At 37.9% G+C, this 24,622-nt stretch overlaps 2 protein-coding genes across 5 annotated transcripts in view; one reads left to right on the forward strand and one right to left on the reverse strand.

The window, feature by feature from the left end:
- Positions 1-4,547: 4,547 nt before the first annotated feature.
- On the reverse strand, positions 4,548-7,419 carry LOC126458585 (Na(+)/H(+) exchange regulatory cofactor NHE-RF1). 2 transcript variants are annotated; one of them, XM_050095724.1, is made up of 2 exons: positions 7,349-7,419; positions 4,548-6,813 (listed from the first exon to the last, which is right to left on the reverse strand). In XM_050095724.1, exon 2 carries the CDS (start codon positions 6,801-6,803, stop codon positions 6,054-6,056), a length of 750 nt encoding a protein of 249 aa, XP_049951681.1. In that variant the 5' UTR covers positions 6,804-6,813; positions 7,349-7,419; the 3' UTR covers positions 4,548-6,053. The 2 variants fall into 2 exon arrangements, with proteins under 2 accessions (XP_049951681.1, XP_049951680.1); XM_050095723.1 differs by lacking the exon at positions 7,349-7,419 and adding an exon at positions 7,032-7,306.
- Positions 7,420-7,445: 26 nt separating this feature from the next.
- The window catches only part of LOC126458584 (glutaminyl-peptide cyclotransferase-like), a 77,036-nt gene continuing 59,859 nt past the window's right edge, over positions 7,446-24,622 (forward strand). The window contains exons 1-2 of one of the 3 annotated variants that reach the window (XM_050095720.1): positions 7,446-7,730; positions 18,760-18,903. In XM_050095720.1, the coding sequence (XP_049951677.1) occupies positions 7,650-7,730; positions 18,760-18,903 (225 nt within the window). In that variant the 5' untranslated portion in view covers positions 7,446-7,649. Of the gene's footprint in view, positions 7,731-8,513; positions 8,681-18,759; positions 18,904-24,622 lie in introns of those variants that run through there. The other 2 variants (XM_050095722.1, XM_050095721.1) reach the window with 2 other exon arrangements.

A 24,622-nucleotide genomic window follows, 5' to 3' on the forward strand; every position in this document is an offset into this window, starting at 1 on the left:
CACACCATTGTAGTGCAACTTCACCTTTGATGTTAGTTAATTAGTCACTTTAATATATTTAGAGAAAAGACAACTTACTAAATATAATTAATATATCAACAAAAATAATAGATGTTTGAACATATAATGTTATCGTATTGATTTAAAATATCTACTCATCAAGTGGTGGCAGGAAAACCACATGAGGTTAAGTAAATGAGCAAGCTTTGGGAGTTAGTGGCTCCTCCTCCTGGCAGAAGGTTGAAGGGGAAGGATGGGGGATGAAGCAAAAGTAATGGCAAGATTTAGAAAATAGAGGGAGTTTGGAGAACTTGCTCAAAATCCTGGGTCATTCGAGATGTACCATCTGGTAAGTTTGCCATGACCCAGGGCATACACTAACTCCGAAAGCTTGCACTTTTACTTAACCTTTGTGTGTTTTCTCCTGCCACTGCTTGGTGAATAGATTTTTTTCTATACAATTTCATTATAATATAGTTAACACTATTTACAGTCATTTTCCACAATATGAACCACTCAATTTATTTTATAATCTTTTGTTTTAGTGTGAAAATTGACATGATGAAGAGGTTAACTGCACGAAACACACACTGAACGTAAGCAATCTGAAGATGTGTGAAATGCTTGACACTGCTTATCATAGAAGGAAAGTTCCAACAAGCAGCTGGTCCAAATGCCAATAATAAACAAGCAACTGGTTGGCATCATTCAGTATATTTGGAAAGCAAACAGTTTCTCCCTGTCTACACATTACTGCTCACTTCTGCCTACATTCATCAAATTGTTCATGACTAAGTTAATATTTTGGGATGATATGCACAAAAACTTTTTTTTCTTATTTCACTGAAACAATCTTGGTTGTCATTTTCTTTGTTCCATTAGGTACCACGATCACATGGAAGCTTTTGCTCTGAAGCTTTTTACTTCCCCCTCAACTACCAATCAAACTGCACAGTTCACAGAAAGAGGTATATTTAACAAACGAGGTAAATATTACACTTCTGAGAAATTTTTGTATATTGAAATTTTAGTGTTAGTAGTTAACACAAGCATTATAGCAGGAAATATAATGTCTTGTGTTTTGAAGCTGTTATCAATAGTGCTCTTTTGTAAGCTTAGTTCTCATACACTATAAATATTATAAAGCACTTTTTAAAGTACTAACAGTGTCTGTTCAATGAAAAAAAGGACGAAATATATTTTGTCCATAGCATTTAGAAATCACACTGGAACCTCTTAACATTACATCTATTTGCAACAAATGACAAAATTATATGTTCAGTATTACTAATAGTGTCAATTTGTTTCCACAATTATGAACAAGGTCTGCACCTATTCTACAAGATTTGTTTTCCATTAAAAACATCCATATTTGACAAGCAAGTGTCATTTGGTCATTATTTTCCTCGTTAAATAAATCTCGGGAACTAAATACATTCAATCTGACCACAAAGTTTGTTTCTGCAGTAATTATCTAACTCCTCTTATAAAGATATTAGATCTTATTGATATACCCACAGTGAAACTGTGTCAACTGATTGGTTCTTTCATACAATTTTTTAACTCTGTAATTGTTTTTTATGGCTATATACCTTTCCTAATGTTCATGTAACTTCTTGCTTGTTGTAACTTCGCATACGTCTGGTTTAGGGTATTATGATGTGAATAGTTGGTCCATCCCAAGTACAATGAATTTTTATAACTCAAAACGAGGTGATGCAGTGATCAAATTACTGAACTCACACTGACGAATTCGTAAACAACATGACATGAATGCCGGGATAGCTCTATTTTAAGCTTGATGTCAATTCATTAATCATCTCCACCCTACCTCAACAGTTTCTCTGTAACTAATTATCTCGGTCTATTTCCAACACTAAACTGTAAACACTTCTACCTATCATCATTGCACAATGTGTACTATTATTTTCCAACAACTCAAATAGCCATCCTCATATCCATGTACCGCACTTGACCATGCATCATCATGACGTGGTGGTCCTGTGCATCACATGGATCTGAGGATTGCCATTTGAGACAGTCAAAAATTGCGAGAGGGAAAAAAAAAAAAAAAACAGTCATCTATAGACAATAAAATTCTCACACTTTATACAATCTCTACTAATCTGCATCTTTTACGTAGCTCATTACGTCGAAACTGACACAAAACAAAATGAAGTTTTGAGTAATGTAATTCTAGTGGTTTACTATACAACGCCTCTTAACATTCAGCACTCAAAAAACATTTTCTTCACATTAAAATTGGTCTATCTAACACCTGTTGCAGAAAGAAGTTTTTTAACTGAAACAGGCTGATTGCCAAAATTTTCCATCAAGGATCAATTAGGTAATTTATCATCACTTCACTTTCTGTTATTAACCTATCACAGTAGTCCACGTACATTAACACAAGCTAGGGCAGTAGGACTGAAGACTTCATTTCAAAATTCCAAAAATGTGAAACACTTACCAAAAAATATTGTAGAAAATATTACATTGTACAAGTCCAAAGAGATAAATGTTACTCATTACTTAGAATTCTGGAGCACAAGTGTATCCCTAACGAACTGTCTGTCAATTAGAATAAAACTCTCGTCTTTATGCCTTTTCTGAATATGCGCTCCACACTATAAAAGAATGAACTGAAAAGACAAGTTAGCACTATTACAGCTGAGGCTGTACATCATACTGACAGTTGTAAAATCTCAGATGACATTCCTTAGAAAAAGATTATTTATATACGACCCTCAACGCATGAATTTGTGTAATACTCAGTGAATCAACTAGAGATGGATTCACACAACACGAAAGTAACCATCAAAAACAATAGTTTGATACAATCTAATTAACAACTTTGAAAATTAAATTAGACTCCTAAAATGAAATTTTCGATTTTCCATATTATGTCAATGTAAACAATTTTATTAAAGAATTCTTGGACATGTTTGTGCGTTTACAAAAAAATTGCATGCACAAGTGGTTCGACATATCCTTTATACTACCAAAATGTTTAGAATTCTTATTATGTGGGGCTACAGGATGAAATCAAAGATTTGGTGTGCAGCCAGAGATGTAACTGGCTAAAAAAAAAGCCACTATAAATTTTTACGAGATGCACCATGAACTTTCACTAAGCTAACATGAGCTGCATATTTTCACTCTTCTTAAAGTGATGTAATACATTAACAGCTTCACCAATACTATAATTTTATTTACTGTACTTTGAACACTGCTGTTGTCTTTTATTCTGTAACTTATAGCTCCTTGTTCCATATTTGACATAAAGTTATATATAAAGTGAATGGTTGCTGTACTAGTACAACAGCATATGATTGAGTATGTGAGATTCAATTTACAAATGGAACAGAAAAGGCAGTATCCTCTGCAATATACAGTACAATAGCTGTCATGGTACCCATGTTAAATTGTTAGTTTCAATACTACACAGACTTATTTCAGAGACGCCTCTAACCACACTATTCCAAACATAATTAGCATGTGGCAGAACAAAAATAGTTATTTGTTATGTCCAGATCCAGTATCGTAAATTCAGTTGCTTAGCAAGTAACAGCTTGGTGGAAATTTTAAAAAAAAGGGGGGGGGGGGGGGACGGCAGAGTTATGAAGTAGCTGTATATGCAAACTTCAACAGGGAAAAAAATATGCATTTCTTAAGATATTAAGAAAATTTAAGATGACCCTGAAAAACACAAACATCTTTCATATGCGTGCTCCCTTTCCCCGTCATACTAAATTCTTCTCAAGTTTTATATGGTTAAACAATTTAAAGGCAACAACATATCTTCACACCAGATAACAGGTCATCAGGTGAATGCAGCACTCCTATCTCTCAAAAGAATGTTTAGCTAGTAGTTTGTTGCTGTGTGGTGAATTCTGCACTGTGAGAGATGGTACTTTATGAAGGCACCAGCTGTTCTCACCTCTGTAATGCTAGGCTACACTCCAAATGGGGACACATTTGTACCTGTCATTCTCTTCTAAAAACTTTATGCACTTTTAATGTTATTGCTACCACTTCTTAACATCATACTAGTTGTGTTGCTTTATACAACTTATACTCCACTAAAGGATGTCATTGCTACTGTGCAGTAATAAAGGATAGCTTGCACTCCTTGAAGTGTAAGCTATGGCAAGATGGGGCAGGCTGATGCTATTAGCTGGTGAGTTGTGACAAACTACAGCTTGTACTTTGCATCACACATTTTTGATCACCCACTCTCAATGGTAGACCAAACATTAACAGAGCTACACATGCTACGTTTGGACAAGTCAGTTTTCTATGGTGTTGACATGTATATTGTGATATTGCTGTGTGCATAATGAGAATCTGAACACCCATATTAATTACTCAAATAACATATAAGCCAGCTATTCACCATTATTAACTACTTATCTCCGTGGACACCATTGCGAACTGACAATTGACAAGTAAACACACACACACACACACACACACACACACACACACACACACACACACACACACACACACACACACAGTAAACAAACAAACAAACACAGAGTGGCTGATGCTTTAAACAGATGTATTTTAAATAATATTTATACACTTGTAAGTCACGACAAAAATATATTGATATGACTCTGATGTATGATACATTCTAATTCAAGAAACAATAAAACACAGTAATCAAATACTTTGTAAAGTTTTTGGTGTTAAAGCTATGCTTCTGAAAACATATGGTCACATCTCAAAGTATAGGTTCATATTAAGTGAAGCTCTTTGTTACAGTCTTATTGTGCATCACGCTGTAAACTATATTTTTCCTGGGGCAATTTCTGCCAATCCTACAGCATAATTTTCAACGAGCTGCATTCGATATTCTACAAAAGCAGAATTAACTATATTCCATAGTTCGGCATTTTACTACAAAAATATTCATCATTTTTCATAACCTTTTAACATTTTAGTATATCATTTCCATATTATAGAGTTTAATAAAATATTTTCAATGTACACAGAAGTGTGCGCACAATATATGTAAAAACTATCAAAAATATAACAGCATTGTAGCTCAAGGTTATCATTAAACATTCATCAATTCTGCAAAAGCTGCAGAAGCGTATGATCTTTTCAAGAATGCACCTATTTATCCTTTCCAAGGAAAAGTTCGTGAAACTGGCTCTAACATGTGCACTGAGACTAGAGGATAAGGCACTGATTAATTGAAGCACTGTACATCAGCACAACAACACAATGTGTGACCCAGAGAATGGCCAAACTAAGTTAGGGCTAACATACGATCATTTACTGCAGTTTTTTTTTTACTTCTAATGCACTGCCACTGGAAACGTGCCCAAAGGCACTACCAAGAAACATGTTATGACTCCATATTCAGATAAGGAAGCATTAATAGACAATACTGATTCTATCCATACAGCTGTTTAAGACTATTGCAGTCTCGTCAAGGTGAGTGAATTTTATCAATAGCAGTGCACAATTCAACAAGTGCTACTTGTAAGTCACCTCACCTACATATGAGTTGGGCAAAAAACTTTTTGAGCCTTACTGAGAAAAATTATTAGGTTGAAAAGTTGGAAATCAAGAGTTGTTTTGACAGTCTGATCTTGAAATTACACCAGACTATGCAGTTCTTTGAGCTACACACAAAAAAATTATTTGCTTACTGCAGCTGAGTTCAGAATAACATCAGAGAGCAACAATTAAAATGCAAGCCCTCATCTTTAAAAATATATCTACAACACACAACAATGGAATGTTTACCACGACAAATATTGTCTTAAATGTTCATTAACTAATGCTTAACTGGAAACAATGTCAGAGACGATTCCAGTGCATAATGAAGATGGAACTGTAATTAGTGAAAAACCCAATTACTATTCAGTATAACTTAACTAAGCATTACATCCCAAACCAAATAAGAAATTTCCATTATTCAATGCAGCGAACTGGAATGTAGACGACCGTTAAAAATACACTAAAAATAAGTTCTTTCCTTCAGATCAGATTTTGTGCGGTTTTTGTTTCACTCTCATCAACAACTGATTGTCCACTCACAAAGTTTGCACTATTTCGAACTTCTTCTTGAAATCCATACTTTCCTTTTTCGGATCGTATTTTTTACGAGATGCAAGTTTCTCTCGCAGTTCCTTTGCTGACATGTTCAGATTAATCCCACTGTTAGCACTACTGCGCTCTAAAGTACTATTGTTACTTCCTGCCCCAGGAGATTTTGAATTTACCTCTTGCACTGTATTGGAATCATTTCCATGCTCGGAGACATGACTGCTACTACTTTTCCTGTCTGTTGACGGAGTAGTATTTGAACTTCCAGCATCACTTGATTTCTTGTCATTAGCGACTGCATCAATCTGACCATCTTCATTATTTCCAGACTTCTTCTCATCTGTATCATCTGAATTGTCTGCGTCTGGCATTGGTGTTTTCAGGTACTTAACATCGGGTGAACCGCTCTTAATAGTGATATTGTTTGCTTTGTAATATTTATCTGCTTCAGCATCAACTACCAAAAGTTTTGTTTCGTTGGGGATTGCCTTAATCCTCTGAACTACCTGCTTATGGTTTTCATTGGCAATATTTACACCATTGACCTCTATTATTCTATCACCTTCTTTCAGACCGGCGGCTTCAGCTGGTGAACCTTCGTCGACTTTGCCGATGTACTGTCCTGGCTTCCCCTTCTCAGCATGTAAGTTGAATCCATAACCATCGAAATGCTTCCACTGTATTATATGGCAAAGCCGCGCAACAGGTGTGTCGGATGACAGTGCTCCGTTAGACATCTTCAGACACCTGAAACCGAAGACGCATATTTAATTGTCAATAAATATATATCCTTCGCTGATAATATTGGCTTCTGTTGCTCACGAAATGCTGAACGCCGCTGAAATCACAGCTTACAATGACAACAGCAACTGAACATCAGCATTCTAAATTCCAATCATCAAGTACGTAGAACTTCGCCAGTCTGCATGTTATGTATTAAAATCGACAGCCTAATTACTACTTACTTTTCTGAAATTCAGCAAACGCTGCACAGCCTAGCACCAACGCGCTTCCACGACGTGAAGCAACCACTATTTCTAGTACAACTTGTGACATAAGTCTCCCGCTGCCATCTTAAGATATAACAATGTCGCCAACAAAGCAAGTCACTTGATCAACATAATACTAATCGTCAGGAACTAAGCCACGTCATGAGTAAAGTGCACTTATTAGACATACACGCGTTTTAATGCTGTTGTGGGCACACAAGAACTAAAGCTAACAATTTTACGCCATTAACATCTTACAAAGTGATTTTGCGACGTTGGTAGATCTTACTTACGCAACTGCTTGAGAAGCGACAGACTTCAGACATTTAACCTTCACTTCTGCGAATTTAACTACAATGATCTTTGTGTATCTAGAAGGGTATGTGTTTACCTATACCTGTTTCAATATCTTTGCCTCGATGTAAATACTTGTTGGCCTGTCACTTGACAGCCTTTGTGGTAGTTGGTAGTAACCATATGGTCATCTAATCGGTGAAACTATAGCGGTCTTTTCGAATTTGGCAAGGTCCACCCGTAAAAGTTCTGTTCGAAAGAAGCAAGCTGACATACAGATAAGTGCAAGAGTACTAAAATATGTATTTGTGCTATGGTGTAGCTTTTATTCTATTATGCGGAAGTGTTACAACCAGCGATCCGTCGAAGAGAACTGCACGTGTAAGTATGTCACTGTATAGATCTTGGTCACCTACTTCGACTTTATGGCGTGGTGTCTAGCGTCCATATGTATTATTTACTTCTTGAGATCACTTAATAACGTCTATAAACGTATAGCGTTCGTTGCGACGTAATTCTCTCGCAACATCCATTAAACATATGCTGAATCCGTTGTTATGTCACCAGCCACTATCGTCTAGAAATTGTATTTTAAAGCGAAATTTACACGTCATTAACCACTATTGTTGTTCCAACCTATGCAGTGGCTTTTGTTCATTTATATTTGTAAAAGCTCGCAGACAATGAATGCTAGTGTTCAAGATGAGTTCACTCATCCTCCTCAACCTGTATGCAGATGGTATATGAAAAGCTATTTTGTGAAATGATTCATGGTTGCCGAAATGATTTATTATTATTATGACCAGAAGATGAAAGACATGTTTGATAGAAAAAATGTACTTTCGCTGTGTCAGTTAGTATTGACAACCGACAGTTTATGGCACTATTTTTGTGTACACTTTTATACTCATTTCTCTCATAAATCTGTTTAATGCTAGTTAGAAACCCCTTGACTCAAATGAATATCACCAATAATGAAAGACGTTCTGTATATCTTTTAAAGTATTTAAATTTCTTACAGTTTTTAAATAATGCATATAATTATTTTTTAAACCCATCTACATATGACCACCCTTCTCTCTGGTTTACATTAATGTTTTGGCTTTAAATTTTAAAATAATAATCCTCTCTGCGTCGTTTTGCAGCGATTTAATGAACACAGAATTTATTCAGATTTGTATTGCCATGTTAACTTACGAAAGGGAAAAACTGCCTAATTTTCACATGTGACAATTTAGTTCCATATTGGAATGTGGAAAAGTTATGGATATGGCTTTAATCCATTAATATGGCTTAGATCTGCTGGAAATGGAAGTTTTTCTTTCTTTCAGGTATGCCTTGAATAAATAAACAATTCTGTAATGCACTCTGTTCACTAATTGTGAAGTATGGTTTTCTAGTCTAGTATAACCTCTGTGATTACACTAACAAAAACAAGATGCAGTTATATGCTCGTCCCAAAGTACTGGATATTTTCAATGAACCTGTAGAAACTCATCTAATCCATGCAACAAGGTTTACTTTGTGGTAAAATAGTGCCCAAGGTGCTGTAAGAAAAAAGTTCAGATGATAAAGGGAGAATGCTTAATTCAGGTGTAGTATGATGAACTTTTTTGTGACTTCCTTCATTCAGGATAATGCCTTCAGTTATAAAAATTTATTTCCTCACTATGGTTATCATATGGTCATTAGTTACTCTTTCCTTCTAATAAGCTAGAAGCACAGCAGGGAGATTTCTCAGCCTAACAGTGGAAATCTTTTTGTGGTTATTATAATTATTTTGTTATCAATGGAGAGACGTCTTCAGACGTTAAAGTAACCTCTGGCGTGCCACAGGGGAGTATTATGGGACCATTGCTTTTCACAATATATATAAATGACTTAGTAGATAGTGTCGGAAGTTCCATGCGGCTTTTCGCAGATGATGCTGTAGTATACAGAGAAGTTGCAGCATTAGAAAATTGTAGCGAAATGCAGGAAGATCTGCAGCGGATAGGCACTTGGTGCAGGGAGTGGCAACTGACCCTTAACATAGACAAATGTAATGTATTGCGAATACATAGAAAGAAGGATCCTTTATTGTATGATTATATGATAGCGGAACAAACACTGGTAGCAGTTACTTCTGTAAAATATCTGGGAGTATGCGTGCGGAGCGATTTGAAGTGGAATGATCATATAAAATTAATTGTTGGTAAGGCGGGTACCAGGTTGAGATTCATTGGGAGAGTGCTTAGAAAATGTAGTCCATCAACAAAGGAGGTGGCTTACAAAACACTCGTTCGACCTATACTTGAGTATTGCTCATCGGTGTGGGATCCGTACCAGATCGGTCTGACGGAGGAGATAGAGAAGATCCAAAGAAGAGCGGCGCGTTTCGTCACAGGGTTATTTGGTAACCGTGATAGCGTTACGGAGATGTTTAATAAACTCAAGTGGCAGACTCTGCAAGAGAGGCGCTCTGCATCGCGGTGTAGCTTGCTCGCCAGGTTTCGAGAGGGTGCGTTTCTGGATGAGGTATCGAATATATTGCTTCCCCCTACTTATACCTCCCGAGGAGATCACGAATGTAAAATTAGAGAGATTAGAGCGCGCACGGAGGCTTTCAGACAGTCGTTCTTCCCGCGAACCATACGCGACTGGAACAGGAAAGGGAGGTAATGACAGTGGCACGTAAAGTGCCCTCCGCCACACACCGTTGGGTGGCTTGCGGAGTATCAATGTAGATGTAGATGTAGAATGAAATATGCAGGTGTTTTTTTTACCTAATCCCCTTGCATGTTATTACAGTTTTTCAAAAGTTTTACCAGCAAGTGTATTCCAACTCCACAGTGTGATTTAAGTTCTTAAAATGCCCTTGTGCATTTACCATAACATCACCATCTAGCCATGAATTTCTTTGTGTTTAATAGTAGGTGGGTGTCATAGGTTATGTATTGTATGTTGTGGCCAGGGAACCTATCATTCAGTTCACTCTCGAAAAGGTTGACTGTTTTAAATTTCTGGGATTATAACTCGATAATAAATTCAGTTGGGAGGGGCATACCACAGAATTGCGTAAGTGCCTAAACAAGTCTCTATTTGCAGTGGGCATGATGTCAGATGTAGGAGATATATATAAAAAAACTTGCACACTTTGCTTACTTTCATTCTGTTATGCCATGTGGGGTTATATTCTGGAGCAACTCATCAAACCGAGCAAAAGTTTTTAGGGTGCAAAAGTGTTGATAAGAATCATTTGTGGTGCAAATTCAAGAACATCATGTAGAAACCTGTTGAAGGAACTTTGTGTTCTAACCACTGCTTCTCAGTATATTTATTCCTTAGTAAAATTTGTTGCAAGTAATATATCTCTATTTCCAACCAATAGCTCAATACATAGTATCAATACTAGGAACAAGAACAATCTAGGCTACATAAAGACTTAAAATCACTTACCTTGGTCCAAAAAGGGGTCCAATATTTAGGAACACACATTTTCAATAAATTGACAGCAACCATCAAAAATTTGGTTTCTGATAAAGCACAGTTTAACCAGAGTTTGAAAGTCTCCTCCTACTCTATAGATGAATATCTTAAGAGAGACTGTTAAGCCAGTTTAAGTAAAAATGTATATTAGATTTCAGTTTTGAAAGCATTTGGTCACATCAGTCAAGATTAGGTATTTTGTGTATGATAAATTTATTAATAGTGCATAACAATGTTTCATTCTGACAACATGTTAATTCTGTAAATATTGGCTGTCCCAGTTTACCACGATGTATTCTTCTGTTTTGACACTCTCCTGACAAAAGATCAGGGTAGTAAGTATTATATTCAAATGTTGTATGTTATACTTTCTGACACATTCCACACCCAGGAAAATCATCTCATTTTTTGGGTCTACGGATCGAAAACTGAATCTAATCTAATCTGTTGTGGAAAAATGTTTGGCAGATGCATTATCCTGAGGAAAGTTTTCTTTTTTTTCCAGATACAGTCTTCAATTTAGAAATGTTTTATCCAGATGATTTAAAAGTGTTTTGCGTGATTAGATAGTTACGATTTATCCTTTTAAAGGTAATCAAAATGAAGAATCTCTTTTTTCCATTCCAGAAAACAGTACCATACATGAAATAACTTCCCTGTCGTTGCAAGGACAGTGATTTCTGCCAACTGTGTGGACAGTCATTTGTGTGACTGGCTTGAAGTAAAATACCCAAATTTCATTCCCTGTAACATATTGGCATGTAGGATTTGAACTTTCTTCTACAAGGTTCAACCTTTAGTAAGAATTTAATTTTCTCATTTATTTGTGGTTGGTATGGTTAACCAAACGTTCACGTAACAACTCAAAAACAGTTATATAGAAGACCAAAACACTACACGTATTAATGTATTGAATGTATGATAAGGATTGTTGTTGTTTAATTGCCAACTGTCATTTTCGTTCACACTCTCTGTTGTTTGGAAGTTTTAATTATTGTTGGGGTATACATTTTGATGTCTGCATCTGCTATGGCGGAAGTTTGAAAAAATTTTACCATAAGGGCTAAGGTTATTTTTCAGGGGAATTTTAAAACTGCTATTTGGGAGTGTCTGTTACAGAAGTCTTGTTCTTCCTGTCACTGCACTCCACTAGTTCCCACTATATCTAACTTCAGACTATTCATTTCCAGTTTTAAATTCTCTAACCTCTGTACCTAATCAAAGGGTCTAACCTTCCATGCTCCGACCCATTGAGTGCCAGTTTTGTTTTTCCTAGCAATGAAATCATCCTAAGTAGGCTGCACCCAGAAATTGGAGTGGGGTACTGTTTTACTTCCAGAATATTTTACCCAAGATGATGCCATCGTCATTTAACTGTGCAGTACATATTCATCCCCTCAGGAAAAATAATTGCTCTAGTTTCTCCTTGCTTTCAGCCATTTACATTACAGCACAGCAAAATCATGTTGGCTTAAGTTACAAGGCCAAATCAATCGATTATGCAGACTTTAGCCCCTGCAGCTACTGAAAAGACTGCTGCCGCTCTTCAGAAACTACATGTTTTTGTGACCTCTCCACACCCATGCCTCAGTTGTGGTTGCACTTATTGTATGGCTGTCTCTATTGTTGAGGCATGCAAGCCACCTCAACTTGGCAAGGTCTGTCTTTAATGTATGATTTTAAAATATAAAGGGATTATAATTCTTGTAATCTAGGGACAGTGTGTGCACATTTTTCATGGCATGTGGACTCCCCTGCTCAAAATCTGTTGATGTTGGAAGACTTCAGTCAATCAATGATTTGTGTGGTGGATGCATCCACCTTTAGCAACCAAATATATTAGGTGCAGTAGTGCTGCAACAGTCATTGTTGATTGCTATGTTTTACAAGGTACGCAAATGGGGATTAGCAATCCTTTTGTGATACTTGAAGCAATCATGGCTGGATGGAAATGGTATTAATAAAAATTAAGTCATGGGCTGTCTGTGACTGTAAATTCTAGATTAGTGATATATTTTATTAATAAAACATATCCCTAACCTAGATAGTAATGTGTAATGTTCTTGGTGGGAGCTGGTCAGTACCCAGCATTTATTTGTCATCAGTATGGTGAGAACATTATCTTTTGGAAATTTGGTGGCACAATCTTTAGCTTGGACTATTTCAATGGACTTAGCAATAGCTAGTGTCCCATCAGACAGATTGGGTTATTTTAAGACTCCAGTATCTGTTTGTGGATGTAGTCCTCCACTGTCTGAGTGATCTGTTATGAGAGCTGTCTGGATATGATTGATTATACCCACACACAGTACAGACAAGTCAAGAACATTGACTAAAATCTTGCAGTGTAGGTTACCCACTGCAAATAAGAATGGCCTTATTGTTTTGTGGAACGGAAGAACCAGAACCACTCAGACATCACGTACACTCATCAGTCTTAATCCCTTGACCTACACACTATCACCCAATTGCCCAATGACACTCATGTAACACAAAGTGACAGTTTCTACATCCTCATGACACTTAACTCAATTTGATATTTTTTTTACTGCTTTCAAGCTCTTGTTGGATGAGTTTTCAAGGGTGTGGGATCTATATATTTTGGGAGGAGACTCCACTGTCGCACGTGTAGTCTCATTGGTAGATCTCCTGCCAACAAGGTCCTTATCTTTTATAAATTTTTGACATGAAATGTCAATTTTTTTGTTTAATTTTTTTTTTTTTACACTAAGTTTTGTAGGACCAAATGGAGGACCAAATCTCTAAGGTCATGGAACATGTCAGTACATGAAGTTACAACATAAAAGTAATAACAGATAAAAATAAAATGTTTATGAACCCAAAGAAAGTCAAGTCATACATTTAAGTAAACACAATCAACAATATAACATTAGAATTGGCTTAAATTTTCAAGGAACTCCTCAGCAGAATAGAGGGAATGACCCATGAAGAAACTCTTCAGTTTAGATTTGAAAACATGTGGATTACTGCTAAGATTTTTGAATTCTTTTTGTAGCTTATTGAAAATGGATGCAGCAGTATACTGCACACCTTTCTGGACAAGAGTTAAGGAAATCTGATCCAAATGCAGGTTGGATTTCTGATGAGTATTAACTGAGTGAAAGCTACTTACTCTTGGGAGTAAGCTGATGAAAAGTTGCCCCAAAATATAATACCATGTGACATAAGCGAATGAAAATAAGCAAAGTAGACTAATTTCCATGTTGAATGATCTCTTACTTCAGATACCGTTCTAATAGTAAAAGCACCAGCATTAAGTCTTTCCACGACAGTTTACTATCTAACGGAATGTCTAGAAATTTGAACTGTTCAGTTTCACTAATCATATGTAATAGTGCTTCTACTGTTTGAAGTCCATACTTGGTGTAATTCTGTTTCTTTTTCATACTGTTTTCGTTGTACAGAATATATTAATTATAAAATTCCATACCAAATGTGTAATTAAAGATTTTTTGGTACCTTTTCAAGTTTTTGCTCATAACAGGGAAACTGCTAATTTCTGATCTTAGCGGTCAGTATCATTCATTCTCCTGTTGTAATCATCAATACATTTTGGTTGGAAAGTGGGGTACCATTGACTTCTGTTGTGTTCAATTGTTTCTACACTTTCTTTGTAGAAGTGATACGAGCATCCAGTTTATCCTTGCACTTCAGTGCTAATATGCCGTTGCAACTTTTCATTACGGATTCCCTCTTTTGTAAATTTTGCTTTAGCGAAGCAAAATCTCCCATAATTATTTTTATTTATTTTTTTCTTTTGAAATCTGCTGTCTCAATGACATGCAGTGCATCTTCAACTGAAGTTGCAAACAGTTTTGGCAAAGAATACTAGTTATCCATGTACAAAATGTGTCCTTTGTTTAGTACTGACTTTGATAACTCCATCACAACTGTTTCAGATGCATTGTAAACAAGATCTGTTTTATCATTTTCTTAGTATATTTTAAATTTATAGCAATAGTTTGAAGCTGATTCTCACAGTTTGTAAAATTTTATCCCAAATCCTGTCCCCTTCGAAGGATTAAAATGTTTATTACACTTGCATTACTTAAATTTCATTAACAATTCATTGAATGCGATGTCCTCGCCCATTACTTATACTTCTCTGAATTTTTTATTAAAATAGTTTGCAGCAAGTTATGATCTTACATAATTTATCCATTGTGTCAGTCATTGTTATTTGCCAATTGTAAAATTCTTATGATTTACACATATTTTTTCAGTGGTATAGTTTTCCTTAAGTTTGGCGTTTCTGTGTCTTTTAGACCAGCTCAACTGAATTTTTTAGTTATTTAATTTTTACTTGAGCCATTATTATGCATAATTTAAAGAGTATTTGAACTTCTTTGTAACTGACAAGTATCCATGTCTCATTAATTTTGTTTCTTGAATTTTCATTGAACTTTGTTTGTTCTGCGTACCAATTCATTTCAACGACAGTATTATCCAAAACATATTGTCAAACATTATATACAAAAAATATATAACCCTCTTGTACTTCCACTTAACTCCTATAAAACTGATACTCTTTATGCCAACTGTCCGTTTATACTCCCAGATTTTTTGCTTTATTTTCTTCTTTCCAAATCTAATGCTTCAGTGGTAGATGATTGATACTGTCTTCATCATCTGTGTCATCTTCAGTGGTTTATTTTCTTGGGCATTTTTGAACAAGAAACAAAATACTGCTACCACCACTATCATTGTCGGAAGGATCTACCAAACCACTGTCTACAATAACAAAATTTTTGTTGCTACTATCATCGTTATTAGATGTTCTTTTTATTCGCATGATAGGTATATGGGTTGGTTAATTATTTTAGGGAGTTATGAAGAACACATGTGAATGCAATGAAGGAGTACTTGCAACTGAAGTTAGAGAATATCAAGAACTGTTGGACCAAGAGTCTGATTTGTGTTGTTGTTGTTGTTTGTCTTGAATGACATACAACGAGCCAGGCTCGTCTTGTTTACGTGTAGTCTGCATGAAACACCATGAGGCAAGCTCATGTTTATTGTTTATGTCCCAAATTCCTTAGTAAGAGTTTCACTCACGGTTGCAGATTTAGCAGTTAATACTAGAGCAGAGTAGCATGTATCTCATCATCTCAAGGGTTAATGAGGAGGTCCCATGTTGACCAGAAATAGATAGAAATTAATAATAATTTCAAAGCCACATAATTCTAAGAAATAGCCATGGCAGCAGTCAGATTCCATTATTTTATCATCTGTCAGTTAGTGACCAACATGTGAGGAGTTACCACTGCAATCCTCGTAGCCACTGCTGATTACCAGAAATGGAAGGAAACCAGGCAGGGCTAAAAAACAGGGACAATGTTGTAAGGTGCACAAGAATTTGTTTGGGAGTTGCTGCTATTTTTGCAATTTCAGTTGTTAGGCTTTCTTCGGGGATACAGGTTGATCACACTGCTAGTAGAGAATCTTACTTTTAGTCACAGTGAAAGTAGCCTATTGTCTTTAGTAGTCACAAAGTGAGCTTTACCTACATGACTTCTACTCCTCCTTTGCCCCCCCCCCCCCCCCCCCCCCAAAAAAAAAAAAATCTTAATTTCTTTCATAGATTTTCTTTTTCAGGATGTAATTAATTTTTGTAAACTGCCTGGTGTTTACCATTATTGTGCTCTATGGCAGTCTAAGGCTGTTACCTCATTTCCAGATTTTTCCATCAGTATTAATTTTCCCCCGTTTTGCCATTGCTCTGTTTTTTGCTTTCCCTTTTCTATTTCCACAAGGGCCCTACTCTTATTTTTCTTATGGCTACCTTTTTCTCGACATTTTAAATGTATTTATTCTCTTGTTTACATTTTTAGTTTTTTTTCCCTTCAGTCTTTCTTCTGCTACCTATTGTCAAACCACCTTGTATGTAATTCACAAATACATTGTGACAGTTGAAAATATGTGCTACACTTTGTCTTGAATCTGGTAATTCATTTGACTGGCTCCTGTTTCATTTACTGCTCTTTCATTCATACCATTTTATGATTCAGACTTGTTTCTTTTCTCTGCATTCGATCCTGCCTCTGTAACTTCCTGTGGTGAAATTTTCACGTATTGAGGTGGCACAATGTTTAAGGAAGTGAAATCGCATTTGAGTGGAGTGCGGATCCAAGCTTTGCTCTGCCTTATGACATCATCATTAAAGGAATATTAAACTACCTTCATTTTTCACTGTCTTTACAATCGTCCACTTGTTTCCTCCAGTTGGCCTTGTACTTGCATCACCCAGTTGCTTATATGTGTCAGTATTTTTACTGCTCCTTTCCGTATCGTCTCTTAGTTGATCACCAACAAACTAAAAAATACCAGGGGAATCCTTGTTGCAATAACTCCTCCCCACACACCATCCACCACTCGCTGCCCATTTGCCCCCAATTCTTTCACTCACATTGTGTTTCCAAGATACCACAGTGATTGAGGGTCATCAGGGATGTGCGGTATTACAAGTCACAAGGTTCTCTTTGTGATGGGATTTACAGAACACACAGTGTGTATGATAAATGGACTTTATCACAGTAATGTAGTGTGATAAACTGCTTTTGCAGATTACGTTAATAACTAGTTATCCTTAAAAAAGTGTATCTTATCCATGTCAGAGGCAATTAGCATACTCTATTTAAACTTAGAAACCTGCAAATTAGTGTCTTGTGTGTTTAACAGAAAACCCACTGAAACAATAATAAATTTAGACACACCACAATAAAAGAAGGCCGGAAACAAAATTTGTATTTCTGGACACAGTCTTCCTACTCATATACTTGCTTTAACTGATCAGCCAATTTCTTGCAGAACTGTAGAGATGGACTCATGTGAGTGAGTAGAAGGAAAGTTCAAATCACTGAGGGCGGTGCAGTGGTGAACCAAAAAAGGCTTGTAAAGCAAAAATCTACCACTTCATTTATCTCATCTGCAAAAACATGTGTATCAGCGATGAGTATTATATTGCATACAAAACACAATGCACCAGAAACTGAAACCTGCTGCCTAATACATTTTCTAAACATACGCTACTTGTAGTTTCTTCACTCTTCTTTAATCTTTTGTTGTAGGTTGCTTTCTTCCCCATGTTTACATTTTGCATTCTAATCTGATAACCTTTCCACATTTAAGAGTTACTTCACTTTGTTCCCTATTTACTATCTTTCCTCCTATGTTAACATGTTTATTTCCTTTGATTTGATTTATTTGCACTCTGTTACACCTTTCAAATGTAGTTTGTGTTTTTGATTGGTTAATTGCTGGTAATTCTTTAGCTATCTGTCAAACAAATAGTCAATTGACTGAAATTTTTGGACAGACACAACCTTCTTTTTTGTGATGCAGCAATAGGCTGCCAACTGTTTGTAATTTGTTGCAATACAAGGATAACTCTTGGCAGCTTACAAATTTACTTTTAGAAATTTTATTGCAGTTTTAAGATTTTCATTTGAATCACCTGTGTAGTTGAAACTTTCTGGCAGATTAAAACTGTGTGCCCGACCGAGACTCAAACTCGGGACCTTTGCCTTTCGCGGGCAAGTGCTCTACCATCTGAGCTACCGAAGCACGACAAATGCCCGGTCCTCACACCTTTACTTGTACCAGTATCTCGTCTCCTACCTTCCAAACTTTACAGAAGCTCTCCTGCGAGCTTCTGTAAAGTTTGGAAGGTAGGAGACGAGATACTGGCAGAAGTAAAGCTGTTAGGACGGGACGTGAGTCGTGCTTCGGTAGCTCAGATGGTAGAGCACTTGCCCGCGGAAGGCAAAGGTCCCGAGTTCGAGACTCGGTCGGGCACACAGTTTTAATCTGCCAGGAAGTTTCATATCAGCGCACACTCCACTGCAGAGTGAAAATCTCATTCTGGAAACCTGTGTAGTTATTTAACAAATATACTAATGAGTTGTGTTTTTATTGTTTAAAGCAGGGATACCAACCTTCATCACTGAGCAATGATGAAATTATCACTATTTCCAAACTGTCAAATACTACAAATTTTGAGGAAGTGCTTGATAGCATATTGATACCAAGAGTAGTTGGAACGCCGACCCATGAAGTAGTGAAATCAGTAAGTAGTCAGAAAATTGTTCTTATATAATTACTAACACTTTATTTTCTTTTTACACAACCATAAAATGTTGATTGGTGTCTGACTACACTAATCATCATAAGAACTGTAAGATAAAGCAGCAAAAGGATGATTGTGGTGACACACGCTCCTTTGCCATACTCGGCTTTGACATAGTGTTATATGTCATTATCACCACCATTTGCCACTTTATTTTATGATTCTGGTGATGGCAAACATAGGCCAATACCATTAAGTTTTGAAGCACTATGTTAATGAATTTAGTCACTTTCATTCTCAAATGACAAAATCTCATTCTTTCCAAAAAATTGCTTTTTGATGTGGGTACATGCGTACAGCATTGTTAAATAGGTTTTAAACATATACTTGTGTTGAATACCAATACTGATGTTATAAATGGCTGAAGTTCACTGAAAACTCTTAGAAATCCTGTACAAAAGTAGGGTTTGGGTAAAACAAGCCGATGTTATTTAAGTTTCTTACTTGACATGTACTGTTAATAATTTCTTCCCTAACCTGTTGTCCTAGACACCTTGAGTGCCAGGTGGGAGGGTTTGTGTACCCCAGTGACACCGAGGGCTATGCTGATGATAGCATAGACTCCGAGTATACGTTTGGGACCATCGTAGGGGATGGTGGAGTTATGTTTTGTATTTCAGGGAACATGGGCCTTGGCTTTACCAGCTGACTGTGTTTTATGTGCTGGTGGGATGTATGGCTGTTGAGGTAAAATAGTCTCTAGGAAGTAACTTCTGGTGTGCCTAATACTCTCCCCCATCCCTCCCGTTATCTAAGACTTGTTCAGGCAATTGTGACATTTGTTTGGGGTTTGACATTAAATTCCCTAGCAGATCATGGGATTCCAGTGGAATGACCTCAACTCGAATCTACTCCTGATGGGATGGGGGTGCTGTCAGAACTGCAGTAACAGAGCACTTGTCTACTGTAACACTTTCATTGTAATCAAGAGAGCAGAGGGAACCTTTGAAAATATCTTCGCTTTCTATTCGCAGTGGGTTGGAGGTTATTTCTGGATTCTTAAAAAGTGATGCAACAGTTTTAGTTGAAACTGTCATGCCCCATCAAATATCTAAACTTCTAGGATGGAAGATCTTAGGTGACTATCCTGTTGTGCCTGAATTGCATAACTTTTGTAAAGGCATATTTACCTACTCTGATATAATGGAAATGGACCGTGAGGAAATACGTGAAGAATGGAAAGACTTGTCAGTCATGGAAGTGCATAACTATATGGGAAGTGTCAACAGCACACGAGAAAAAACTGCTACCTTTATTTTAATCTTTAACACTCCAGAACTACCTGAACATATTCTTGCAGGCTATATCCATCATACGGTTCATGTGTTTGTTCCCAGCCCACTGCTAAGCTTTAAACACCCAAGATTTGGTCATACCACCACAGCATTTAACATGAGGGCTACATGTGAAAATTGTGGAGGCTCAGCTCACAAATCAGGTGATCCTTGTACACTTTCTCTGAAATGTATATACTGCTCTGGGGGTCATCCACCATAGTGCAGGAAGTGTGGAGCTTATAAAATTGAAAGGAAAAATCCATGAGTTGAAAATTAGCTGATACTTCCCCTGTGGTGAAGACAAAAGAGTTTTTAGTGCTATGTAACCTCCAGTGTTTACTATTTTGCCCTTAAAAAGCCAGTTGTAAAATGTGATGCCTATACGATAACCATGACCACAGAATGAAATACAAATAAATGCACTTGCCAGTATAACTGCGGGGAAAAAGCTGGTCTTGACCGCGGAACCATTCGGATGTCATCACTGAAGGACATTGAACCTTAGCCAATACGACATCAGGAGAGGTAGCATTCGGTAGTGGCAAGACTGTGGACATGATGGGTGTTGGTATAAACAACCATCTGTCCAATGGAGCATAAAATGTGATTCATCTGAAATAGCACCAGTCACCTCTCTGTGAACGTCCAGTTATGGTATTGGTGTGCAAATTATAGCCTTTGTGACTAGTAAACAGCAGTCAGCATGGGTGCACGAGCCAGGCACACACTGTGGAGACCCATATGCAGCAATGTTTACAGAATTTTCATTGAGGAGGTATTGTTGGTAGCCCCTTGATTCCTGTGCAGTCATTTGCTCAACAGTTGCATGTCTATTTGCCTCTACACATCTCTGCAGCCATTGTTCACCTGTCATCTGTGGCCTATGGTGCACCACAGTTGCTTCAGTTCGATTTTGGATTGTGCAGTTTTACCATGCATGGTATACCTTACCATGTTGGCATTCAAGTTGTTTATAATTTTAGCCATTTCAGAAATTCTTCCACTTCCGGCCAAAAGCGAATGATCATGCCCTTTAGGATGTCAGATAAATTGCTCTGTTTTTGCATTACGACAATGACTGCACTGTATTCTGTGACACTGAAACGCTTTATGTACCCTCCACTGCTAGTGCTGGCACAAGTTGGCTGAGAGTAGTTATTGCACATTGCCATTGAACATAGGCTGTAGTCGCATTAATGTGACTGGACTGTATGTATTGGTATGACTTCCAACCAGCTGTCCACCAAGATGAATGGGCACTGCCAAACTGTGGCCAAGAGCAAAGTGGACCACACTGTGGCACAGCTTGCAGCTCAATATAATATACTTGTTCTCAATGGCTGCTTCACGATTCAGGCCATATGGATCCTTGCCTTCACCACTGGCTTTTCTGAACTGTGAAGATGGTAGTTATCCGTACAACACATTCTCCACTCCTGAAATCATCTCAGCGTCAACCTGTGGTAACCTGTCCGGCAACAACCACCGAATGGTTTCTGCCCCTTCTGTCCCAAAGTCTCCTCCCAGTTAACATCACCTCACCCTCATTGTGTGCCGCTCTCTACCAACACGCCCACCGATCTTTCCCTTTCTTTGCTCTTCTCCTTTCCACTTTCTACTGCCCCCTCACCACCAATTTTCCAACACTTGCTCCATTGCTCAAGGTAGCCTTGTCATGCCACCGTCTAGTCCCTACAAGCTCTGCCAGGCAGCTTTCACTTCTCTCCCCCCCCCCCCCCCCCCCTGCCAGCACCCTGCTATCCCTCCCCCTTCCCAGCCCACTCCTGATTGCTGCTGCTGCTGCTGCTGCTGCTGGTGTGTGTGTGTGTGTGTGTGTGTGTGTGTGTGTGTGTGTGTGTGTGTGAGAGAGAAAGAGAGAGAGAGCACGTTTCACTGTGTGTCACTCAGTGTGTCATTTTACAGTGAGTAGCACTCTATCCTTTTCATAATAAGACTATGTGAAGTGTTTTATAAAAGTGAAACTTGTAAATACAGAGCTTCGTGTAAAAATATAACCCTATCACAAGAAAATAAAAGTGTAACAAACCTTTTCGAAGTAGCCAACACACTTAACATTTTCAGAGGTGTTGCAGATAATACCATAATATCAAACAGAAATAAGAATACCAAATCCAAAAGCAATAAAATGGCTTAAAAATCTCCATTCTGCAGACATTGATGGTGTCCTTGCAACAATTTTAATGAAAGTGTTCTAAACTTTGTTGAAAAACTTATATGCAGATGTGATCACTCACTTCAAGCAGACACTTTCCCTGATGTATTCAAAGCATGTAAGATAATTGCAATGCATAAAAGAAGCTGAGAGGGATGATGTACATAATGAAAGGTCCGTCACAATTTTCACAGAATTTAAAAAATATCGGAAAAAGTAAATAAAATGTGAAAGTAAACAAAATAAAATCCTATGCAATGAACAACATGGATTCAGAAATAAGAGATAAACTAGAACTGCCATTTATGAGTTATTAAATTGCATACTAAACCTGTAAAAATAAAGAACAGGAATCAATGGGAGTGTTTATTGATCTGTTGAAAGCTTATGACTTCGTGGCCCATGAGATTCTGCTGTCAAAGCTGGAAACATATGGTGTTCAGTGTTTGTCCAACAATTGGATCAGGTGCTTTCTGAGCAATCATAAGCAAGCAGCAAACATGCACACCAATGCTAATCATAAAACTATTTCTGGACAGTTATCAGATTATAATGTAATATAATATTGTTGATGTACCTCAAGGATCAGTAATGGGACTTGTTTGTACTGGGGCGCTATGTGGTTGCTTTTGAATTTTACTCCACCTACAATCTGTCATCTTGATGTGTGTGTGTCAATTTTATCTCATTTTTAATTGCTGTTCACTGTTACCGAATTTAATTCCTTTCGTTGTCCTGCTATGCGGTACCATGGAACTGTACCATCGCACTTCTCCTCGTTGCAGTGTGTGGATGCTGGAAGAGAGCTCCAGTGTGTCAAAGCTAGTAAATGACATAAACAGCTTAGCAGTAGTTCTTCTGTATTTTACACTCTGTTTTTCATATGTAGCTTCAGGTACAATGACTGAAAGAACACAGAATCAATTACTGACGTATGTTGATTACTCATCCAATTTGCAAGCCAAAGTCTGTTCTGATGAACAATGTCCAAATAATCTGACCCAGCATAGACAGTGAATGATACAATGTACTAGAATGCTAGTCCAGAATTTGGAGTGCAATCGTAACTCTCAATCGTTGGCGTTGGTAGGCAGTGTAACACAGTGAAGTGGGATGAACTGGCTATGGCAGGCTGCATGTTCATTTAAATAAGGCAGCTCGTAGAGTGAGCCTGGTGGTGGCCTAAGGCACGAATCGCTTCCAGCTTGTGATGGCTCACACGCTATTGGCCATATCTAAGTCAGCCTGTCTGGCCAGTCGATGAGTCTTCCCACCATGCTGTGGCTAATGTTGGTTGTTGTTGTTGTTGTTGTTGTTGTTACTGTTGTTAATAATAATAGTAATCCCAATCTCTTTGGCTGATTGGCTAAGGTAGAAGTAACCAGACACGGTGCTGTCACCGCTTAGACTGTCCCGCTTCTCATATCTGGCTAGAACGCGAAGTGTTCGTCACCGAGGTGGCAACATGGGTCTCAGTGACCATCAAAGTGCTATGGGATGGTCCAGATGTGGGCAACATCTATTTGCTCTAGCAACCTGGGGTCTTCTCCCGGTGCCGGGTCGTCCATGTCCCGCAATTGCTGCCAGCAGGCTTGGGTAAGAGTGTTCGGTGTGGGATTGCTGTTAGCTCCTAGGAGGCACAGCTCTGGGCACAGGGATAGGGTCGCTGAACTGTCACGGAGTCATCTCCACGTCCGGGATCCCTAGCAAGTTTGGTTCCTGACATGGCTCGGGAGCGAACTGGCTTACGTGAGACAGCTGCTGAGAGTCAGTGAAAGGTGACAGTAGGTTCTGCAGGGGCACTAGATGGGGATGAAAATGAAGGACAATGTAAGTCCAGAGGAGACATGGTGTTGTTGGTAGTGATAGGATGCCATATTTGGAGGCAGGGTGGATGGGCTTGAGGTTTAAGGGAAGCCGGTCACTAGTTGTGGAACTGGAAGTGGGATTGGTGCGTCCGTTGAAGGATGTCACCACAGCAAATGCGAAGCTCAGTGGAGCGGTGGCTAACCTCTTGGTCCCCCAACCGTGTGGTGAAGACCCCCTGCTCTCACAGACAAATGATGGTGGTTGAGGACCAGGGTACCTATCATCCAGACACCCGTGCACACCACTGGTGTGCCTGGCTGGTACCTGCTAGATGGCAGTGCCAGCAAGTGGTCGGGCCGTGACACTAGCAGATGAAAAAGGGTTCAGGGTTGGCGTTCGT

This window comes from Schistocerca serialis, chromosome 2, assembly GCF_023864345.2.
Source record: "Schistocerca serialis cubense isolate TAMUIC-IGC-003099 chromosome 2, iqSchSeri2.2, whole genome shotgun sequence".
In the NCBI taxonomy this organism is placed as follows: domain Eukaryota; kingdom Metazoa; phylum Arthropoda; class Insecta; order Orthoptera; family Acrididae; genus Schistocerca; species Schistocerca serialis.

What these genes read in the sequence shown, in the direction of transcription:
- LOC126458585 (XM_050095724.1), bottom strand. Translation starts at nt 6,803, where the DNA reads ATGTCTAACGGAGCACTGTCATCCGACACACCTGTTGCGCGGCTTTGC.